Here is a 22,945-nt window from a genome sequence, read left to right on the forward strand (position 1 = left end):
TAAGAATTAAGTGTATGTAAACTTTTGAACAGGGTAATTTTTGTAAATTCAACTATTATTTTCTCTCGTGGACTATATGTAAACATCTTTTACATAAAATATCTTATCCAGGTCAGTACTAAATAAAAAATAACATGCATTTTGTATGATCCTTCTTATTTCTTATTACTTTTGACGTCAACTGTACAAATAAAGAATACATTTTATACTGCAAAACTAACAGTTTTTTATTTTTGACAAATATATTCATACTATATATTTTATGAATAACTGACAGCATATATAACATTTAATTATTCATAAAAAATATAGTAAAAATATAGTATTCGTTACATACATATATATACACCCAACACTTAATTAGAAACTAATTTGCTCAAAAACAAAATGCCTTATTTGCATGTGGGTGAAGCCAAAAAGATTCTGTGATCATCAATTTGAGATGTGTCAAGATGTGCACTGTGAATCCACCTACAGTGCATTGTGCAAAAGACAAATGGGAACATGTAGGGTATGAACCTTTCCCAGGTGACCTTTAAAATCCTCATGGAGGCGGCCCGACGTGTTAACGCTGAATTATACTGCGCACACCTTCCTACAAAGCCGCTAAATGACCTTCCGTCTGAGACTGCATGTGATTGTTAAAATGTCTTTCAAGAGGCGGAAATTAACATTAAATTACAGCAATGTGAAGATTAGCTGATACTGACTAATGTGTTTAATTAAGATGCTAGACAGAGCCCTCCGTTAACTGATAAACCTTTGACATGTTATTTCCGACGCCGTGAGTGCGTGGGGAACTTCAGAAACATAAAATGAGTGCCAAGCAACTTTTGATGGAGTGAAAGCAATAAGTAAGCTAATGAAATATGATTTTGTGGGTGCTGACAAAACTTTAGATCAATTATTAGAGATGAAAAACTTCATTGCTTCCAGCACTGGGGATTTAGATTCATCCCAGTGACTCAAATCTTTTGATTCCATTCACCAGTAAGATTCATTCTTTCTGTAAATTATATCATTAGGCTGAGGACGAATGTCCTTTCATCTACTGTGACTCACTGAATCAATCATTGAATCACTGAGTCATTCACATCCAAAATTAGTCTGGTTATGCCTTTATTAAAATGTATATGACTTTAAGTCAACTAAACGGTGAAGAAATAGCTTTTAATTACAATAAGCTCTTTTTTAATCAAAGACAATAATGCAGATTGATTCGTTGTCCTCCATTTGGTCGACTAGAGCTGATTTTTAAGCAACCAAAGCAAATGCACTTCACAAGGGAGATTTTAGTGTCAGCAGAAGAGAAAGAAAATGATTCAATCCCTTAAAGGGACAGTTCACCCAAAAATTAAACTTATCCCATGATTTATTCATTCGCAAGTCATCCTATGTGTATATGACTTTCTTCTTTCAGACAAATGCAGTCGGAGTTATATTAAAAATGTCCTGAACTTTCCAAGTGTTATAATGGCAGTGAATGGGTGTTGAGATTTTGAAGCCCACTAAAGTGCATCCATCCACCATGAAAAGTACTCCACATGAATCCAAGGGGTTAATAAAGGCCTCCTGAAGTGAATCGATGTGTTTGCATAAGAAAAATATTTTACAAATGGCTATTTTTCTTACACAAGCACATCAATTCACAGGCTGTGGAGTACTTTCTACGATGGATGGACACATTTTTTGGCTTCAAAATCTCAATACCCATTCACTGCCATTATAAACCTTGAAAGAACCAGAGCATGACTGTATTCATCTGTAAGACGAAAGTCATATACATCTAGGATGGCTTGAGGGTGAGTACATTTTTTATTTTTGGGTGAACTATCCCTTCAAAAAGATTTGTTCAAAAACACACACTCATTTACTTCATTCAGATTGGTTCCTTTTGGCTAGGTTTAAAATAATCCTAAACAAACAGCGTCTTGAAAAAGCATCAGAAATGTAATGAGCCTAATCCTAGCCAACGAAAAATGTTTAAATTCAATCTGATCAATCGGATAAATAGTTGCTAATCCCGAGAAAAGCCATCTTGGCCTGAAAGTCGAGCAATTATTTCAACATTAGCTTTTGAGTTGAACTCTATCTGTCTGATCCTGATATCTCATCTCGTCTGACTTAGCCAGAAGGCCTACCTTTTGTCGAATCTCCTCCTCCATTTTAACTGGTGATCCATACTCAGCCACCTGCTTGACTCCTTCACTGGCGAATCCTCCGTACTCCCATAACACATAGCTCCTCGAGTGAGATGCTCCAATGAGAGCCGACCAATGATTAGCACGTCCTTTGGGACAGAAACAACAGCGGTGAACAACAACAGATCTTTTGAGCTGCAGCTTTATGTAATGCTAAATCCTCCCAGTTAATTGCACTTCTGAAGTAACTTGTTCGCTAGTGTGTGTCCTCACACATCTAAGCCTTTCTTTAAAGAGCCTACCGCATATATCAACGTCTGTTTCCACAGACCCATTAACTAGCAGCAGTGCGCTATGTGACAACATCCACCCGGCTTCTCTTATCTCACGAAGTATCGGGGCCCGGGCTGTAGTCTTGCCTGCTTGCCAGACAATAAATAACAGATTGGATCATTGCTGCCACACACATAGGTAACGAACCAGCTCTCCTGCTGACTGCTATATTAGCGAACCGAGCTGCAGGAAACAGACATTGCTGGCCACCTCTGCCTATGTTCCCACACTTTCTGCGAGCCACTTTGCTCAAATTTTCAAGTCTTGGATGTAAAATCAGTGTGGCACCAAAGTATATGAAGAATGTGTTTTCAATGCTCTTTAAAACTCAATTGTAGCAACTGACTGTTAAAAAGACATTTTTGCAGTTTATTAAAAAAATAGGAGTGTGTATAACTTCGGCCTGTTACGCTTATATGCTGGTCGAAGCTAGACTTCAAACTGAAACAGAACATGGAAAATGCAAACAATTAGGGCTGTCATGATTGAAGGACTCAATTTTAAAAAATCCTCAACTGCATTTTGCCCTTGTGTCATATAACCTGTAAAATAGTGGTGCATTCCACGGACGGAAATCCATGAAATGCATTTTTAGATCATTTACAGAAAATAAAAGCTCAAACCCTCGCTCTGAGTTTACATGTTTTGATGTCCACATATATATATCCACAAGAAATGACAGTGGCTGTAGCATTTCTGTCACAGAGAAGTGTCCAAATATTAAAGATTAAGTAGACATTGAATTAAATGTTGTTTAATCAGTATTAAACAGGTATTAGATTGCGAGTGTAAAACAGTCATTTGTTATAATGCGTAATGTACATTAGTTCTATTGTTTATAATACATTATGTATTTTAACAGTTTTGTTTGATAAAACCATATGATTACTTGCATTTGATACTTTATTTGAACTAATTATTTTTGTCTCATTGCTATTTTATATGTATTTTAAGTCATTTTAAAGGCTATTTTTTGCTTAGGTCTATTTTTATTACTACAAAAAAGTATTATAAGCTTCCGATTTCTCGATTAATCATCAAAATAATCGACTGATTACTCAGTTACCAAAATAATCGTTAGCGACAGTCCTACAAACAATTTATTATTATTTCATTTTCTTTCATATACGCACATTTCACACTTAGATTTGTGTAAAAAAAAAATAAATAATAATAAAAAGCAGATGTTGTGTCATAGTCTTCTGTACAAAATCTGATATTTCATACTTTATTAATTTATTAATAATTAATAATATAAGAATATGTAAAATAACATTTTGACACAAATAGTAAAAAACTACATTTTTAACTTTATCTACATTTGATTTGATACAGTACATAAATTACAAAATAAACTAGTGAATGTTATTTATTTTTATATTTTCAGTTTATTTTTAAGTAAATTTGTTATTTGCTTTAGTCATTTTTTGTTTGTTTTTTTAAATACACTACCAGTCAAAAGTTTTTGAACAGTAAGATTTTTAATGTTTTTTTTAAAGAATTTTCTTCTGCTCACCAAGTCTGAATTTATTTGATCCAAAATACAGCAAAAGCAGTAAAATTGTGAAACATTTTTACTATTTAAAATAACTACTTTCTATTTGAATATATTTTAAAATTGAATTTATTCCTGTGATCAATGCTAACTTTTCAGCATCATTACTCCAGTCTTCAGTGTCACATGATCCTTCAGAAATCATTCTAATATGCTGATTTTCTGTTCAAGTAACATTAATATTTTAATTATTAATATTTAAAACAGAGAATTTTTTTTTAGGATTCTTTGATGAATAGAAAGATCCAAAGATCAGCATTTATTTGAAATAAAAGGCTTTTGTAACATTACACACCCTAGCATTCAAAAGCTTGGAGTCAGTATATATATATTTTAAATAGAATTATAAAAATGAATACTTTTATTTAGCGAATATGCTTTAAATTGATCAAAAGTGATGGTAAAGACACTTATAATGTTACAAAATATTTCTATTTCAGATAAATGCTGTTCTTCTGAACGTTCTATTCATCAAAGAAACCTACTCAGCTGTTTTCCGCATAATAATAATAATAATAATAATAAATGTTGTTTGAGCAGCAAATCAAAATTTTAGACTGATTTTTGAAGGATCATGTGACTGGAGTAATGATGCTAAAAATTCAGCTTTAAAAAATCAATTACATTTTAAAATATATTCAAATAGAAAAATAGTTATTTTAAATAGTAAAAATAATTCAGATTGTACTGTTTTTACTGTACTTCAGATCAAATAAATTCAGGCTTGGTGAGCAGAAGAGACGTTTTTAAAAAACATTAAAAATCTTACTGTTCAAGAATTTTTGACTGGTAGTGTATCTATTTAGATTTTATTTATATGTATTTTAGTTTTAACTTTAGTCATTTTAGTACTTATTTAGGACATCACTTTAGCACTTACTTCAGTTAACACCCTTTCTGATTTTGATTCATCCCAATGATTCAAATCTTTTGATTCCATTCACATAAATTATATCATTAGGCTGAGACAAATGTATTTTCATCTATTGTGAGTCATTCACAACCAAAATTAGTCTTGTTATGCCTTATTAAACTTTATATGTGACCCTGGATGACAAAACCAGTCATAAGGGTCATTTTTTCAAAATTGAGATTTATACATCATATGAAAGCCGAATAAATAAGCTTTCCATTGATGTATGGTTTTGTTAGGACAATATTTGGCTGAGATACAACTATTTAAAAATCAGGAATCTGAGGGTGCAAAAAAATCTAAATACTGAGAAAATTGCCTTTAAAGTTCTTCAAATAATGTTCTTAACAATGTATATGACTAATCAAAAATTAAGTTTTCATACATTTACAGTAGGAATTTTACAAAATATCTTCATGAAACATGATCTTTACTTAATTTCCTAATGATTTTTGCGATAAAAGAAAAATCAATAATTTTGACTCATACAGTGTGTTGTTGGCTATTGCTACAAATAAACCCCAGTGACTTAAGGCTGGTTTTGTGGTCCAGGGTCACATATGTCTTCAAGCTTGCTAAAAGATGAAGAATTAACAATATCAATACTGATGTGAGTATATTGTGCTAATGTGTCACAAAGGGTTTGTTCTTACTTGGATAATCTTTGGGATGCACCTTCTCCGACCAGTTCCCATAGAAAGTGACTCTATACTTAGCTGTTCCACAAGCACAGCACTCTTGAATGGGCTTTTCAGTTGTCGCAACTGGATCTGCAATGCACAACATTTCGAAGATTATAATTATTTAACTTGCATTTGCAATTGCATTTTATCCATTATTTCCATTTTACATCCTTATTTTCATTCAACTTCTGAGAATCTACGCTTCTCCTTTTGTTGTCACATAACAATGCACATGCACATTTAACAGCATGCTTACACAAACATTTTCACAAATTGATCTGGCATGCATAAACACAATCATTTACAATGCTTATTTTATTTAGAAACATCAAAAGCAGATGACAAGAAAAGCGGTTCACTGAGCATGCCATAAAAAAAAACAAAAAGAGATTTCGCAGATGTAAAAATGTTATCAAAAGGATGTGCATGAAAAACCCAGCTTTAAAATTACCTTTCTCGCAGAGTCTTTTAGTAAGTGAGCCCTCATCTTGGAAGAAAATGATTTTTCGCTGCACAACACTGGCCCTGTAATGAAGACATTACAACGTTCATCCAACTCCTCTGCCTTTTATCTGTCTTTCAGATATAGTTCAGAGAAAGTGAGCTTTTACATTTACTATGCCACCATTATGGTATTCAAAATTGTATTGTAGTTTGAACAGACGATGCATCTTTTTAAAAAAGGCTTCCACATTTGCATAATGCTTCTACGCGAGAGCATATTTCAAAGACTCCAGTCAGCATCCTGAATGCTTTAAACAGGTCGCTTTTAAAATGAAGCCATACAGAGACATCAACTCGTGTCAATATGTAGCAAGAGTTAGAGAAAAAGCAAATGTATTCAAGTGTATCATCTAGATGGAGGTTTGAATCTCTTTTAAACCTGCCGCTGATGTAGTAGCCACGCTCGGCTTAGATCGACCCGTGTGGAATATCAATGTCGAATCCTGCCACTGTCCCACTACAGCCCATTGCCGCTGCTGTCAGTCAAGGATGTGGCACGCGGTAGGTCTGACCATAACGCTATGCCCACATGCTTTATGTGGGTGGCTTACAAGAGAATCTGGTGCTGGCCTTATCAAAATGTGAAGGTGTCTGCAATATGACACGTTTTTGGCTCATCTGGGCTTTCAGAAATTGAGTAGTGCCCTATTTGACATAGAAAAGAACCTTGAATGCTGTTCTTCTTCAATGCCCTGTATGGCAATGTGAAAGAAACGAAATGAATTGCCAGTCAATTTTGTTGTTAGGTTAGTGGCAGAAATAAAGTAAATAAAGTGGGATCAAATCATAAGATGTATTTGTATTATTGAATTACTGCAGACTTGCGCACTGTTTGACAGAAAATGTTTGAATGCCGTTTCTCTTCAAGGTCGTTTCGCAACAAACTCTGCAAGAAAACAGCTAAATGAATCTGTGTATCATTTGTTCTTTTGTTTTTTGATTTAATATTGAAAGAAGAAAAATTAGAAAACGGCTCCTTTTTCATTTTTCTTCCAGAAAAACAAAAATTCAGCTTGATTTTTCGTTTTTTGTTCAGGGGTGGGAAAATGGATAAACAGCTTGAATATTTGATTTCTATGCGTGGACGGGAATTAAATGTCCCTTTTTGCTCACTGGTCAGCCAAAGATCAAATCGTGCTGTCATTAGTTCTTCAGCAGTGTATCGCTTGGCAGATAAAAGGAAAAAGGAGCCGTTTTCTCGTTTTTCTTCTTTCAATATTAAATCAAAAACGAAAGAACGAATGATACACAGATTTGAATGGCTCTCTGTCAAATTCATTTTTAGCATCAAAATAAAGTAAAAAATGTGGAATCAAGTCCACAGGTGTATTTAGACTAATGAATTATTATGAAGTATTTATTTACTGCAGTTTGGAAGAAAATTCAGCATTTGCATGCAAAAAATTGTTGAACAAAGTCATTATTTTTGTTTTCTTTGCATGCAAAAATTATTCTTGTAGCTTCAAGATATTATATTTGAACCACTGATGTCAGATGGATGACACTATACCGTTTAAAAATTTGGGATCAGAAAAAAGTTTAATGTTTTATTTAAAGAAGTCTCTTATGCTCATCAAAGTTTTTTTTTTATTTGATCAAAAATACAGAAAAAACTGTAATATTATGAAATATTATTGCAATTTAAAATAACAGTTTTCTATTTTAATATACTTTAAAACATAATTTATTCCTGTGATGTAAAGATGAATTTTCAGCATCATTACTTCTTCATGATGATTCAAATATGCTGATTTATTATCAATACTGGATTGTTTTTTGGAACCTGTGATACTTTTTTTCAGGATTCTTTGATGAATAAACAGTATAAAAAAAAAAAAAAAAAGAACAACATTTATTTATTTATGTAATAATATAGTGCATATTATTGTTCAAAAATTTGGGATCAGTTAATTATTTTCTTTCTTTTTTTTTTTCAGCAAGGATTTGTTAAATTAATAAAAAGTGATGGTAAAGATGGTATTGTTAGAAAATATTTATATTTTGAATAAATGCTGTTCTTTTTAACTTTAAATCCATCAAAAAAATCCAGAATAGATAATAAATCAGCATATTGTTAATAAATCAGAATGATTTCTGAAGGATCATGTGACACCGAAGACTGGAGTAATGGATGATGAAAATTTAGCTTTGTATCACATTAATAAATTATATTTTACATTATATTAAAATAGAAAACCATTATTTTAAATTGCAATAATATTTCACAATATTACAATTTTTGTTGTATTTTTGATCAAATAAATGTATCCTGGATGAGCAGAAGAAATGTCTTTAAAAATCTTTAAAAAAAATCTTACTGATCACAAACTTTTGAATGGCAGTGTACAAATTTGAATTTCCAAAATGTAGTTTAAATGCAGCTTCAAAGGGCTCTAAACAATCCCAGCCAGGGAAAAAGGGTCTTATCTAGCAAAACAATTGGTTAAAAAAAAAAAGAAAAAAGAACGACAATTTATATACTTTTTAACCTCAAATACTCATCTTCTCTAGCTCTGTGTATTCCGGTTCAAGATTATTAAGGTAGGTCGGAAAAACTCCCATCTCATTTTCTTCTCTAACTTCAAAATCGTCCTACGTCGTTGTTTTTACTTTTTTTTGTAAAGGGCTTTTGATCTTCTTTGCAACTTTACTGGTCGGTACTTCTGCAGTGATGTAGGATGATTTTGAAGTTGAAGGAGATAGACACACAGAGCCAGACAAGATGAGCATTTGAGGTTAAAAAGTATATACATTTTTATTTTATTTTAAAAAAGATCGTTTAGAGCCTTTGAAGCTGAATTTAAACTGCATTTTGGAAGTTAAAACTCGCAGGCAACATAGAAGTCCACTATATGGAGAGAAATCCTAAATTGTTTTCCTTAAAAAACATCATTTCTTTACAACTGAAGAAAGAAAGACATGAACATCTTGGATGACAAGGCGATGAGTAAATTATCTGTAAATTTTTGTTCTGGAAGTGAACTTCTCCTTTAACACTGGCCAACATAGTATGACTGCTCAAGACTTGATCCATTCTTCTTAAAACTTCTTAAGACATCCCCCCCGTGGGTATTTGGTCTTGATCATCTCATCTGAGCACCTGAAAGGCATTTATCTCCAGAGTCCAAAGCTTGTCAACAAAACCATCACGTTTACTGCATCTTATCTGCCTTCCACAGCTTGATGGCACCAAAGAATCAAAGGAAACAAAATCCAGATCAAACTTCCTTGCAATCCCTAGTCTGTTTGACATTTCACTAGAAAAGTGCTGGAGGGATTCCAGATGTAATTGCACTTTTATTTGATGTTCATTGGACGCCGTTGCCAGTTGTGCTTCGGAGCCTGAGCGCTGGCATTCGGCCCGATGCTACAAGGTGCAATGTCTCCACAGTTCTGACACGCCAAAGTGAAGTGACAGCAGATCCAACACGTTGGCACAGCAGATGCTTCCATGAAAATGTTTCTTGGAAAAAAACACATCTCTGCCCTAATAAGACATATGGATAAATTATAAGGTACAATAATAATTCCTCAAGTTCGCAGATGGACGGAGACGAGACCTGGGTAGGTGATATGGGTTGATATTGCTATCCTTTTTGAGAAGTTAAAAAAAGGAGAAAGGACAGGGGGACAGAGACAGGACGAAAGGGATGAATGTGTAAGTGGGTGATAGAAAGAGAACAGGAGAAAATGAGGACACTAGCTCATAAATACTAACACTGTGAAGGTTTTAATTGTCTCAACATCAATTTCATTTCACAACTGCTATACAAGCAGATTAAAATCTGCTTCACTACGTAAAGTAAAAAGACATTCAGGAGCTCATAAGCAGTTACGTCACTTTTACATGTGTCATTTCAATGGAAAAAAGTTCAGCCCACAAACCTGTTGAAACATTGCGAGAGTATTTCAATTAAGAATCGCCTACTCAACTGTCAATCATCCACTGCACTAGAACAAATGGTTTAAAAGTTTAGCTCCAACCAGATCTCACGAGAAAACAAATATTTTACAAGATGGTAATTTTGTATTAACATCGTATGAAAACGTACACACTGGGGCATAAGCAGATCATCTCAGTGTACAACTGAAATTGTACAAATTATGAATTAGTCACCAGTTCGCCAAAATTATGAATTACCATGTGATTACATTGTAAGTTCACCCAAAAATGAAAATTCTAGAACAAAAATTTACAGATAATTTACTCACCCCATTGTCATCCAAGATGTTCATGTCTTTCTTTCTCCAGTTGAAAAGAAATTATGTTTTTTGAGGAAAACATTTTTAGGATTTTTTCTCCATGATGTGAACTTCTATGGGTCTTATCTAACAAAACGAAATTAAAATTTATATACTTTTTAACCTCAAATGCTCATCTTGTCAGGGTCTGCCTGAACTCTGTTTTTCCGGTTCAAGACAGTTAGGGTATGTCGAAAAATCGTGTTTTCTCCTCCAACTTCGAAATCACCCTACATCGCTGTTTTACCTTTTTGGTAAAGGGTGTTTGTTCTTCTTTGCACCTTCATTTTGCAAACACTGGGTTAGTACTTTCCACAGTGATGTAGGGTGATTCTGAATTTGAGGGAAAAATAGGAGATAGGAGTTTTTTGACATACCCTAGTTGTCTTGAACCAGAAAAAACAGTTCAGGCAGACCTAGACAAGATGAGTGTTTGAGGTTAAAAAGTATATAAACTGTCTTTTTTAAAAATAAATAAATAAATAAATCAATAAATAACCTATCGTTTTGCAAATTTTTTATTTATTTATTTATTTTTTATTTGACATGGACATCACAGTTACATTGGACAAACCATATGCATTTTCTTAAGTGTTTTAGCTAATTCTCAACACCTGTCAAAGGAAGGCTTGATGTTTAAAGAAAAAAATATAAATATAAATAAGACTCTTAACGAATAAATAAGACGCTTCTTCAGCTGGGATTGTTTAGAGCCCTTTAAAGCCACATTTGAAGTGCATTTTGGATATTCAAACTCAGGGGCTCGATTGAAGTCCACTATATGGAGAAAAATCCTGAAATGTTTTCCTCAAAAAACAATTTCTTTACGGCTAAAGAAAGAAAGACATGAACATCTTATACGTGATCACAAAACCAGTCGGTCATTTTTTCAAAATTGAGATTTATACATCATATGAAAGCTGAATAAATAAGCTTTTCATTGATGTATAGTTTGTTAAGATAGGACAATATTTGGCAGAGATACAACTATTAAAATATCAGGAATCTGAGGGTGCAAAAAAAATCTAAATATTGAGAAAATCACCTTTAAATTTCTTTAAATAATGTTCTTAACAATGTATATTACTATTCAAAAAGTTTTCATACATTTACAGTAGGAATTTTACAGAATATCTTAATGGAACACAATCTTTACTTAATTTCCTAATGATTTTTGCCATAAAAGAAAAATCAATAATTTTGACCCATACAATGTATTTTTGGCTATTGCTACAAATAAACCCCAGCGACTTAAGACTGGTTTTGTGGTCCAGGGTCACATATGACAAGGAGGTGAGTACATTATCTGTAAATTTTTGTTCTGGAAGTGAACTTCTCCTTTAAAAACACAAACCAAGATATTTTAACCCTATATTTAACTCTCTCCCCGAGTTATCTTGTCTTCTCAGAGGAAACGTTTCCCTGTCAAAGACAAGATTTTACGGCTGAAGTGTTTTCAATGTTAAATGGAACAACTTTAAATACAAAAAATGCGCTGTTCACACAGGCAACAACATTCCGTCTTTTTCACCGGTAAAGCACCATTCACACATCCGTTTCAAAATACTGGTAAATTCTGTGACATCATTAACCAGAAAAGACCTCTTAAAAGCTGCGCTCTCTGGTATTGCGTTTGTAAACGCAGTCAGTGTTTATGTTGATGTTTTCATTTTTGTATCAAACGTTCATATTCATGCAGCTGCTTTTGCCCCAGAGACTTGTAATAGACGACTTCAAACCGAAATACACAGTGTGGAGTAAATGCGTCATCTGTGTCAGAATGTTATGATTGGCTCAGAGTAAACATCTTACGTCAGCGCGTTCTCAACTTGTATGTTCTCATTCTGGTAATCTCGTTCTGCGTTCACACCGAACACATTACCTGTAATTTATTGGTAATTAACTTCTAATACCTTTTGAAAAGGTCATGTTCACACAATCTTGTACCGGTAATTTACCAGTAAAGACTATATGTGTAAAAGTTTTTCAATGCAATTTCTCAGCTTTTTGCTCAAAATGTTAAATGAAACACCTACATTCAAGTATTGATAAAAAAAATAAAAAATTCTTACTCTGTGTCTACACCGGGTGCGACCTTTGAAAATCATTTGAACTTCATAAACATTTGAACATCATAAACAGGTTTACTGTCAGCGATTTATTGTGTTGTGCCGCATGCAGTGTAGACAGCGTCTGTATTAGGCTATAGCCTATTAAATCGCTGTATCATATTCAAACCCAAATGAAACTACGAGTATGTAGTTAGTCGTAGTTATATCGTCAGTTAAGTCATGAAGTTACAAAAAAGGCGAATAAAGCTGCCTTAAAACTGTTCATGCAAGTGTTTATTATTTAAGAGTCACATTTAAAGCAGTGTCAGATCCCCTTCAAGTTCAGCAGCGGCAGCTTTTAAAGTAACAGCAGCCAAAATATCCTAATAACCAGCTGCTGTGATGTCTGTTAATCAAAGAACAAAATTAAAAAAGAGGAAACCAATAACTTCTGTAGTTTTAAGCTTTATCTTTATTTAATTTAGATTTTAGTGTTTGATAACTTTATTAAATTTAGCTATACTTTCCTGCTGAAGGGCACAGGTAGCTATATGACAGTTATTATAATGGGTTTATGTGAAGATTGTTTTAAGTTGACTTAAATTACAAGTCTAATAAATGATAAATCGAAAACTCTCAATTATACTGTAATGTTGAATGGCTATAGTCAATGGTTAAATATTATGGAAAAATTCATAGAGACATCAGCTGGTATCAGTGATACTTGCCTTCAGTCATAAAAAAGATGGCATTATGACAAATATCAAAAATATACTTCCTTTGTGTTGTTTCCACATTAATTTGAAGATATCAAACATGCTTACATAACATATGAAAACAAACTGTAACAGCTCTTGCGAAAATCTCAAATGTGCTTGCGTGAAACACAAGCACAAACCTCATTGGTTCTTGCATGTTAAACAAGCATGTTTGAGTTACATTTACAATATTTGAAGATCTTCATATGTGCAGGTGCTCAAAAACAGTCCAGAACTGAGCAAACCGGTCAGATTTGGCATACTTGCCTTCAAAATGATTGAGAACGCTAACAGATAGCTTTCTCCTGGTATTATAAACCTCACTAGTTCACAACAAGTGTAAACAGGCCAACAGAGTGGCATTCAGAGGCTTTCAGAAAGTGAGAGTTGTTGGAAAGCGTGTTTTGAGGGTAGGCACCCATAATGTGGAAAAATGCACATACGCGCCGCACCGTGTCCAACTGGAGCGCAAAGAGAGACTTTCAGATGTCTTTAATGCATCAAACACACTTAAAGTTGTTTATAACCTCAAAAGGAGTGGGAGAACGAGAGATAAAGATACAAAGACAGCATGAAAGCATGAGGGGGTGGAGTGGAAACACTGACACCACAACACCGAAAGATAATTCAGATTTTGTTTGGTTGAAGACCACTGTTGCGCGCTTTCTGTATGTAAAGGAAACTCAAGTGGGAGGATGTTGTTTGGATTCGCAGAATATTTTAAAGCTTTCAAAGTTTCTTAATTTTCATAATCGTTTTTGATTCACAGCCTCCTCCAGATGATGGGAACACTCAAGGGTGATTTCAGTGACTCAGGATTAATATACAATAACTGCCTGACATCAGTCAATCATAATCACATCTTCTATTGATGCTCCCAAATTTATTTCTGTTTGCTCAGCTTTAAATATGATCGAAAAAATTTGTTTTCCCTTTTCAATACTTTCCCAGAAGGTGACTGATAAAACACTGACTAAATGAGACAAGCAGTCACTCTGTATTGTATTCTTGACACTAAACTCAGTGTAGAGCTCTAGACTGTACCCCCTTTTCTCATTTTTTTGTCTATTTATTCAACAATCTATCAGTTCAGTAACAAAGACTTTTTTTATCTATCAGCCTAAATCCATGGATTCTCATTCATTTATTGCTATCTAAAAACAGAATAATAGTAAAAAATAAAAGCAATACAATAACTCACTTGAGAGTGACACAACCACTGCCAGAAGGTGGCGCTGTCCAGAACCTGTATCCTTGTGCGTCTTCTGGGAATGCTCTCTGTGACCGCCGGAGGGCAGTTGGTCATAAACTGCGTATCACTTTCATCAATGAGCTGTGGAACCGAGAACATTGTTATTATAAAATTATTGTTTTTTAAAAAGCCTCTTATAGTTTGTTTACCGAGGCTGCACTCATTTGATTAAAAGTATAAAAACAGTAACAGCATGAATCTGTATTCAAAAAGGCATGGAAAACAAATAACATGTTCTACAGAGCCTGCTAAAGGGACATGTTTAGCTGTTTGCTAGTGGTAGCCTGTTACATTATAGTACATACAATTTTACTTACCACAAAAACAGAGTAAAGAGTGATGACAGATAGGACGATGGAAAATGATTTGCAGATCCTGAGCACCACTGACAAACATGTAATCTTGTCAAATGTGTGGTAAATACTGCCGCTCCGTAGTAAACAAAGAGTATGTGTGATTTGCGAATCTCGAAAGTGAAAGTAAAAAGCGAACGCGCATGTAAAAGCAATTTCAATGCCCCGCATATTAATAGCGGCTTACTGATGCCTAAAATTTATATAGTGTAATTACTAGGGCTGCCCTCGACTAAAGATTTTTTTGTTCGACTAGTAGTCGTTCGTTTTAAGTAGACTATTAGTCGCATGTTTATTAATAAACCATACAATTAATAATAATGAGCCTTTAATTGCCTACATAGCCCAATAAGCACTCAAGCGCACACAAAAAAAAAAGCTTGACAGAGTGCATCGGCAGATATAATGATTATGAATGTGTAAGGGAAAAACAGCAAGGAAACTGCATTAACATTTTAATTATTTATTGATAAACTTGTGCTTTCTTTGTTTTCGGCTTAAGAGATGAAGTTGGTGACACTAGGCGTGTTGCCATTACAGATTTGCACAAAACTTTGTCGATATATTATAAATGACGATAAAAGAAGTATTGTGAAATGACAACGTTTCCATTAACCAATGTTATGTGACTAAAACGTAATTTGTTCCTTTTGCGATAAGTCATGGCAACGGATTTTGGTGGGATTTGGACGGATTTTTGGCTTTATTTAATTAAAAGAGGCGTATGCGTGTATCTTTACAGAAGCAGCGCAGAGAGCCGCTTCAGAAACTTTTCAGAAACTGGTATTATCAGGGAAAGCCCCTTATACTTGAGAGCGGCTACGTATGAAGTGCTTCTTGGAGTTTATACCACATTGAATAATCATATGACTTTTTACATACGCCATGTGACCTGTAAATGCGAAAAAAGTTGTCTCCATTGCAGTTTTGCGAAATATTCCTTTTTTGGATTGCCTGGAAAACCACCTCATGTGAGCGTAAAAACTTTGCGATATATGGGAGTTTTTCCATTAGGCGTATTTTCAATTCGCAATTTAAACTTGCGCATCTTGAAGGGTAATGGAAACACACCTACTGACTCATCATCTCCACAGTAGATGCACCTGTATGCATGTTACACACAAATTACATAATCTGAAAATATTTGTTTCTATTTGAATTGGTTCATTTAAAATTTCACATTTCATTCTCTTCAGATATATTTTTCATGTCTGTAAGGCAAGTATACACGAGAGACCGAGACGGCAAAAAGTGAATCCTGTTTGCTTTCATTATTTTACAAAAGTGCAACGTTTCGTTGTTAATCTGAGTGCACACAAATAAACAGAGTCTTTACAGATTAAAAATATGTATTACTTTTATCTGTATGACCAAAATGACTAAGTATTTTAAGTGCAAGCGACTGCACCGGCACGTCCATCTGTCATGAGATGAGTGCGCTACTACTCCAATTCAGATTGTCATTGAACTTGAACTGGATGAGTGTGAGATTTCACTGGCCTGAAATTTTGTCCCAGTCCTGCCCTGTTCTACATGGTGGTTGTTCAGCCTTGATACATTCATTAGCTAACAAAATTTTAAATTTAAATTTTGTATTAATATGTCAGTATGACTTGAGGTCCAGTTACCAGCGTGACACTAAAACAGGCAGTACTAATGGGTACTTTTTACTTAAGTACATGTCAAAGCTCATACGTCTTTACTTCAAGTTGAGTAAAAAAGTGTAGTCAGTACTTCTACTTTCACCAGAATATTTGTAAGTGTATCTGTACTTCTACTTGAGTGAATGACGTGTGTACTTTTGCTATCTCTGATTTAAATTAGAAATCTTTGGTTAACATTTATGTATATATTTTTTTGATCAACTTAAACTTTTGAATGTAGTAGTACACAGCATAAATAACTACTGTACCATTTAAAGAACTGAAATATAGTGCACATGGTCATGCCACTTTTATTTTTTTTCTTTGTCTTTTATGACGTTATACAAACTATGGTCCTTATAAATTGTCAATTTATGCCAAAGATTTATATGAAAAACTTAAAAATTCACTATTTGTGTTCCACAAGAATAAGAGCATACACATTTGAACCATCACAAGGATGAGTAAATCATTTTCACTTTTTAGGCGAGCCCTGGAAAGAAAATAAAAAACAAATGGCATATAAAATTCCAAGAATCTGATTAATTTCTTTTTTTAGTCCAATTCTGCAACAGTTTCCAACTAAACAGTAAACTAGTACCGTAAATGAGCTCAGTGATGTCGAATCACATTTCATTTTGTGGGCCAAGATGACTAACCGCACATGACAGTCCTTTCAGTGCAGAGGACAAATATTTGTAACTGACGGTTCTGTGCTATATAAACCTAGAGCTCATGTTAACCCATGAGGGTTAATATTTTGACACAGTTAACTACTAGAATCTAGAATCTTTGGGGGGAAAAAATGTCAATAATTTAGAAAAATGCACCACTGTAATCCACACACAATTGGCTTTTCAAAATGTTGATTACATGCCTGATTAACGCTCTTCTTCATTTGGTCATCATTCGATTAATTACCAGTTGCATAATAACTAAAAATGTAATTTAAACTTCCGTTTTTAATAACATTGTTTAATCACTCGCTTTCCTCAGGCGGTATTATTGCAAAGTTAATTGCGCCAAGCAAATAGCACTGAGCTTTCTGAAAAAAAGTGACATAATAAGCCTAATTTACAAAGAAAAGTAGGGTATTTATGCTAAAAAGAATGACAGCAAATTGAAACACTCGCTGTCTAGTTGAATGGGATTTTGAGTGCTTAGTAAAGCACATGCAGGTTTTTACACTGCAATACCACATACAAAACCATTTAGTAAATTCATCCTAGAAAATTAAATACAGTTGAGGTCAAAAGTTTACATACACCTTACAGAATCTGCAAAATGTTACTTATTTTATCAAAATAAGAGGGCTCATACAAAATGTGTGTTATTTTTTATTTAGTACATAGTCCACAAGAGAAAATAATATTTTAACTTAAAAAAAAGACCCTGTTCAAAAGTTTACATACACTTGATTCTTAATACTGTGTTGTTACCTGAATGATCACAGCTGATTTATTTAATTATTTATTTTGTTTAGTGATAGTTGTTCATGAGTCCTTTGTTTGTCCTGAACAGTTAAACTGCCTGCTGTTCTACAGAAAAATCCTTCAGATGCCACAAATTCTTTGGTTTTTTTAGCATTTTTGTGTATTTGAAACCTTTTCAACAATGACTGTATAATTTTGAGATCCATCTTTTCACACTGAGGACAACTGAGGGACTCATATGCAACTATTAAAGAAGGTTCAAATGCTCACTGGTGCTTCAGAAGGAAAAACAATTCATTAAGAGCCGGGGGGGTGAAAACTTTTGAACAGAATGAAGATGTGTACATTTTTTTCTTATTTTGCCTTAATATCATAATTTTTTTCATTTAGTATTGCCCTTCAGAAGCTACAGAAGATACTTACATGTTTCCCAGAAGACAAAATAAGTTAAAATTACCCTGATCTTCAAAGTCTTTTATGTGAAATATCCTATTCACGTCAGTACTAAATATAAAAATAACATTCATTTTGTATGATCCTTCTTATTTTGGTAAAATAACATTTTGCAGATTCTGCAAGGTGTATGCAAACTTTTGACCTCGACTGGAAATAAATAAATTGTCCCATGTGTACTTCTGCAGTAAAAAGTACTGCTTAAAAAATTACTGTAAATATTATTACTACTGTTTGTAAAATCACATTGTCCAAGTGATGGAAAATTCCAGTGGGGATGGAAAAGTACAATTTTGTTTGCATGTTTCAAAGCGAAATCGCTGCCAAATGTCCATCGAAGAGTAAAATCCATGCGCGTGGTGCATTAAGTTCTTTCTCCCTCTTTCTCACTCTCCCTCGCTCTCTCCATTTCCACTTCCCACTCTTTCACACACATACAGTCATGCAAACCCAAAGCTGCACCCAGTATCCTCGGGTTCTGTCCTTCATTTCTGCAAAGATTTTAGCATCTCAAGCAACCTTGTCGCACCCTTGTTCAGACTGAAAACAAAACAGTGAACCGAAAACTTCTGAACTGATAGGGAAACTAGGCTAAACTTTGTAAAGATATGCTTGAGCCGTAGGACTGTGCAACAGTCGCTCTCCAAGTGTTTATTTTAAAAGAGGCCATGCGGGCCAAGCAGCCCGGTGCATTGTTTCCTAGGTAAAAAGGGGCTGTAAGTGGCTGCCTTAAAAAACGCTGCGAACCAGCTGGGGGAAAGCTGTACAAAACAGAGGAGAGGAGAGTGTTTGTTTTAATTGTGGCTCCTGGCGAGACTGTGTGGCCCTGCTCCTGAGGGACAGCGAAAGCCATTCTCTGTTTGCTCTCTTAAACTCTCCCTCCTTCCATTTGTCTCTCTCGCACGCACAAAACTCCGTGGCTTGAGTGAATAACCACGTCTCCTGAAGGAATTGGGGATGTTTCATCTTCAAGGGGTTCCTTGGAGAGATTAAGAGAAATGAATGGCGAGATGTCGCGATGTTTATTTCAACCATACTGGTTTGGCCCGAGAGTTGTTTGTCAATTCGTGTTAGCATAAAAAGTGCAACGGCTTTGTATATGAACTGTCATGATGACTGATGAATATGAATATTTTGAAAGGCACGGTAAACAGACACTGGTTCCAAACAATTTGGAATGAGGTTATGTCTGCAAACGAAAACTGTTCCTAGTTGAACATCTTCAATGTATCAAATCGTAATGCGGCAAACATCCAGAAGGGTTTTATTTTGTAGATAATGCAGGTCACGGTCAGGGTCATTGATCAAATTACTGAACTGAACTTCTCATAGATTTAAAGCTGCACCCAGCAAATGCGTCTGCAATCATTTTCAATGGGCAAAAATTACATTACACAAGAGCAACCTAATAAATGGGTCAAGCTCTCTGCTAAACTTGGGCTTGTAAAAATAGATTCCCATGTTATAAATTGTGTCATTATACTACAGAGGACACGTCCATGTTTCTCCCAGACATTATATCGCACAATATATTGTATACATTACTAAAAAAAATGAAGAAGGGTTCACAAGATGGTTCATTTTTAAAAACTTCTATTCTATTCAAAAATACTTTATACAAAAATATAAACAGATTTAAGGAAAGGAAAAAGTAAAGTAAAATAGTTTCTAAATTGTTTAAAGTCTAAAAATCACCTAATATTGTATAATTCATAATATTTCATGGTCATTTCTATGCAAAATACTAAAAAGCAGGTTTGAAATAAAATATCACTTTACAGAAATATAAAATTAAATACTATATAAAGAAAAATATATAGTAATAGTTTAAACAGTATGTGACCCTAAACCACAAAATCACCAAAAATCATTGGGATATTAAGTAAAGATCATGTTCCATGAAGATATTTTGTTAAATTCCTACTGTAAATAGATTAAAACTTCATTTTTGATTAGTAATATGCTTTGCTAAGAACTTCATTTCGACAACTTTAAAGGGAATTTATTGTATATTTAGATTGTATATTTAGATTTTTTTTTGCACCTTCAGATTCCAGTTTCAAATAGTTGTATCTCAGCCAAATATTGTCCTATCCTAACAAGCCATACATCTAAAGCTTTTTAAGCACAAAAGCTCGTGTAGCACAGGCTCTGGGATGCGCGTCCACGACACTACGGCCATTATATAGCTTATTCAGACTGATTCATGAATGCGCACACACGAAAAAAAGAGGCGGGAATTATCACATGAACCAATCACAGCCGAATCATATCCAATCATACTGCGATGGAGGCATTGCCTCCTCTCACGTGACTTTCCCACATTTTCAATTACCCCCCACCAAACTCACCGCACACTTTATCGGGTCTGTTAAAACTCAATGGGCTCAGGGGAGGGGAGAGAAACGTGGACTCCCGCTTTAACGTTTCTTTAGAAAAACAAGTAATTTATAAATTTTTATACAAGTTATATTTTGTAATACTGCCATTGTTTTTTTTTTTCATCTAATATTTTAAGATGGCACTGCCTTTCCTTGCCACCTTGGAGGAAAAGTGTGATTATATGAAGAGTTCAGGTTTAGTAATTTCACTTTAATGGCAAAGAATAGGTTATTTTCATTGCCATTAATGTGAAATAACTGAACAAACATAGGAGCCTGAGAAAAATGCTCATTCAGAGAAATTTCAAATGACACTTAGAGGCTTTTGCATCTGAACTCTTCATATATATATTTGTCTGCCAAATGAAAGTCAGGGAGACAAGAAAACTATAAAACAAAATTATTTTACAGAAAAGATCGTTGTAGGCTGTGTAAAGTCATATTTCAAATTATTCAAATGCAAGTCAAGATCAAGTGGTGTAACCCTTAGATAAATGCATGAGTGTCTGAAAGCCACTTTTTAGAGTCAAAACTACTTTAAAAATGTATAAAACTAAAAAAAACACAAAGATTACATTTCTAAAAAAAAAAACCTCATCTCTTCCATGAGCATCTAACTCCTTCTAACTCTAATTTTCCCTTAATATCTTCCTGTCCTAGCTTGTATTGTTTTGAACAATGACTGAAAACTTGTATAACGGGCACTTCTTGTGTTTATTGCCATTTTATGATGAATCACTTGTTGTTTTCCTCAACTGTAAATCACTTTGGATAAAAGCATCTGCCAAATGAATAAATGTGAACAAATGTAAAAACTCTTGTGTTTTAAACCACATTTTAAAAACTATTCTCATCTTCAACGTCTCAAGCATCGTTTTTCTTCATTGCTCCCGAAATGTTTAGGACAAAACCGCAGCTTTTTGTCATTTGATCTCTTGTCCTTTTGCAGCTGCCTTTATTGTGTTTTTCGTTCATTCAATTTAGTCTGTCAAGACGAGAATCCCCAGTTAAAGACCTCAACAGAGGACGTCTGCTAACATCCGCCAGGCAATCTGAGCGCTGAAAAACACAGCGGTAAGGAGTGCTGAGCGGCAACCACAGCTAATGAGATCTGGGGGGGAGAGATGCCGCGCTAACAGCCTTCCTGCTTCAGTCTGGGAAGCACTGCGGCTTGATGTGGAGAGCACTAAATGATAGGGGTCCTGTCTTTCAGAAAGGACACGGCTCTGAGACGGTCAGTGCGTTACCAATGAGGAGCAGCATGTCTGAGACTACTTAACACAGCTCTGCTCGCTGGTAAACCATGGATCTCAAATCCTTAAAACACTTAACCCTCTGATGCATGACGTCCGCTACAGCTGTTTTTATCTAATCAGGTTCTAATCTATAATTCCATGACTTTTCTCATTATATGTTAGTGTATTTTTTTTTTTACTACAACATGAAATCAAAGACCACCAATAAAAGTGCTGATGCACCAACTACCCTTGGAAAAGCATCTCAAAATGCATAATTTCTAGGTGGAAAAAAAACTGTTTGGGAATGATCACATAAATAAGTCAAATGTGTGTGTATTTTTTTAATTCATGCATTAAAGGGTTAATGATCATTTTTCTTTCTAAAACGTACCATGTCTAAATACAGACGTGAAGATGCAACCTGACATAAACTGCAAATCATATTGCAGAGACTGCAATTAGACTGTCATCTTTGACTGCCACAGTTCAAGGCAGTTAAACGGGGTTACTGCAATCCCTCACCTTAAAAGTGCCGGCGTAATCGTCAGGAGTGACGCCCTCCCTTCCTTCCTTCAGAGCAATGAGGGTAAAGCCACGAAAGTAAGATGGGCTGGAGGCATACAAACTCACTGAATAGAGAGAGAGAGAAAGAGAGAGAGAGAACAAAATATAGGTCAGAGGTACCAGAAATGAGCTTAACAGTAGGTCAGATCTCAACAGTGTGCCAGGGCAAGTCGCAAACTGCTCTCGCATTTGGCACGTACGTTTTGCGTGTAAGCGTGTGGGTTGTGAAAGTGCTTTTCACATGGAGCACTGAATACATATGCATGTACAAACACGCCGGGCATAACACCCTCATAAAAAGGCATCTGCTGCTTAATGAAGGCCACTTACATGAATCCAAATTGCAGTGAATATCAGGTTAGGGAGCGTTTTAATATTAAAATTACCTTGACAGGTATATTATGGTGTAGACATTCAAATATAACCCAGGTTATACTGAAAAATAACA

General features: G+C 34.5%; 1 protein-coding gene across 1 annotated transcript in view; it reads right to left on the bottom strand.

Moving 5' to 3' along the window:
• spon1b (spondin 1b) overlaps positions 1–22,945 on the bottom strand; it is a 96,364-nt gene that overhangs the window by 71,265 nt on the left and 2,154 nt on the right. Inside the window, 6 exon segments of the mRNA XM_051100054.1 lie at positions 2,142–2,290; positions 5,596–5,712; positions 6,077–6,150; positions 14,382–14,426; positions 14,428–14,513; positions 22,456–22,562. Coding sequence (XP_050956011.1) covers positions 2,142–2,290; positions 5,596–5,712; positions 6,077–6,150; positions 14,382–14,426; positions 14,428–14,513; positions 22,456–22,562 — 578 coding nt within the window.

Source organism: Labeo rohita, chromosome 25 (assembly GCF_022985175.1).
Source record: "Labeo rohita strain BAU-BD-2019 chromosome 25, IGBB_LRoh.1.0, whole genome shotgun sequence".
In the NCBI taxonomy this organism is placed as follows: Eukaryota; Metazoa; Chordata; class Actinopteri; order Cypriniformes; family Cyprinidae; genus Labeo; species Labeo rohita.